Below are 2,403 nucleotides of genomic sequence, written 5' to 3' on the forward strand. Positions count from 1 at the left end.
AACGATGACTTCAACTTCACCACTTGTAATCTGTTCTTTCACCATTTGTAGTGCCCATGTGAAGTTATCAACACGCTCAGACTGTAGATATGCAAATCCCACACAAAATGTCATTTCAGTAGATGTAACACCAATAATCTCAAGTAATGGCATTCGATACCTACAGGTCTTGTAAGTGTTATCCATAATCAATATTATGTGAAAATTATTCACAAGAGTGATAGCGTCTGGATGGGCCCAAAATATGTCCCTCAACTCATCTGAACCATCTACCTTCCTATATCAATAAACGTATTTGTCGCGTTCCATCAATATCAAAAGATGTTGCATTTCTGTTCTATTACCTATAAGTGATGAACGATATGCTTGACGTGCATTGTAAACTTGTTTTATTGTCGTCAAACTTTCAACGTTATGATCCCTCAATGTCATTAAAATGTTTTTTGGTTTTACAAAGTTCTTTGTCATATCACCAAGTACATTTTTCTCATCTTGAGACAATCGGCCTAAGAAAGAGTGACCAGTTAGTTTTTTGGCCAATTTGTGGTTATGGAGACCACATATTACATGCAAATACCATCCATCACCAACACTTGATCGTGTTCCTCTCAATCTAAATGGACAATCACATTTTCTAGTCCAAGTACTCCTCGTAAGATTAGGATTCTTCCAAGGTCTATATTTACCACTTCTTTCACAACCAAGAATTAATTTTGTCTTTGTTCTTGGTCGTGCTGTCGCAGTTTCAGATCTAAAAATCACAACAACAATTCCATTTTCCCTTCCAACATTTCTAGCCCATTTCAATAATTCATCTCGTGTATCGAACATCATGCCGGTGGTAAACACATCAGTCAAATCAATCATAACAGGTTCAACTCCGTCATTCATAGCGTCAAAATTAGGTTCCAAACCTTCACACATTTCGTCACTGTTGTCTCCCCCTTCATCCATTTAACTGCATCCAATAAATTACATAGATATAACAACATAAAAATTCTTAACTCCTAAACACAATAATAAAAAAAAATTCCAAAATTTATCACCTTTACCTGAACTGAGTTCACGTATGTGTACGTGAACTCAGTTCACGTATCCCATATGTGAATTGAATTCAAGTAAACATATGTGAACTCAGTTCACGTACGACTGAGATATTACAAATTTTCATCCTATACATGATCTCAGTTTACGTATGTCTACGTGAATTCAATTCACGTATGGGATACGTGAACTGAGTTCACGTACACATACATGAACTCAGTTCACGTAGGTAACATGAATTTTAAAACTCCATTGATGTACGCAAACTTAATTGACGTACGTGTACGTAAACCTAATTCACGTACAATCTGAATTTTCATAATTTCATCAAGTATGTGAATTGGTTTCACGTAGACGTATGTGAACTAAGTTCACGTACGAAACCCAGATTTGAAAAAAAAAATAACCAGCTATAAAACACAACAAAATACATACCTAGTTGATTTGAGTCACTATAATGATGAAGTTGATGAAAATGATGAAGATGTTCAAAATGATTAAAGATTATTGAACATGAAATGTATCAAAATGATTGAAGAATATTGAAGAAGATTGAAGTTGGTAGGTAATGAAGATGAAGAAGATGAAGATAGAAAATGAGTGGTTAAAGTGAATATAGAGGGAAGGGTAGTTTGGGTATTTTGGGTTTTAAAAAAATTGAGGGGTGTGGGAAGTAATTTGAGGGGTGTGGGAAGCAAAATTGATGTACTTATTGGATGCACAAGATTGGTTAAAAACACTAATTGGACTAGAATAAACCCATGGAGGACGAACATGATTTAAATGTTAATCCAATGACACAAATGAACTTGTTGGATGCACAAGACTGGTTAAAAACCCTAATTGAACTAGAATAAACCTACGAAGGATGAAAATGACCTAAATGATAATCCAATAACACAAATGAACTTATCGAATGCACATGATTGGAAAAAAAAAACCCTAAATGGACTAGAATGAGTCTAGGGAGGACGAAAATGACCTAAATGTTAATCCAATGACACAAACACACCTATTGTTTGGACAACATTTGTTAAAAACTCTAATTTGACTACAATAAGCCTAAGGAGGACGGAAATCACGAAAATCCTAATTGGACTAGAATAAGCCAAGGGAGGAAGAAAATGACCTAAATGTTAGTCCAATGACACAAATGAACTTATTGGATGCACAAGATTAAACAAAAACCGTAATTGGACAAGAATAAGCCTAAAGAGGACGAAAATGATCTAAGCGTTAATCCAATGACACAAATGAACTTATATTATGCATAAGATTGGTTAAAAACCCTAAATGGACTAGATTAAGTCTAGGGAAGACGAAAATGACAAAAATGTTAATCTAGTTACACAAACACAC

At 34.6% G+C, this 2,403-nt stretch overlaps 1 protein-coding gene across 1 annotated transcript; it reads right to left on the bottom strand.

Annotated features, from left to right (window-relative positions):
* Positions 1-282: 282 nt before the first annotated feature.
* On the bottom strand, positions 283-954 carry LOC101501172 (uncharacterized). Its single transcript, XM_004516660.1, has one exon. It carries the CDS (start codon positions 952-954, stop codon positions 283-285), a length of 672 nt encoding a protein of 223 aa, XP_004516717.1.
* Positions 955-2,403: the final 1,449 nt, after the last annotated feature.

This window comes from Cicer arietinum, chromosome 5, assembly GCF_000331145.2.
Source record: "Cicer arietinum cultivar CDC Frontier isolate Library 1 chromosome 5, Cicar.CDCFrontier_v2.0, whole genome shotgun sequence".
Lineage (NCBI taxonomy): Eukaryota > Viridiplantae > Streptophyta > Magnoliopsida > Fabales > Fabaceae > Cicer > Cicer arietinum.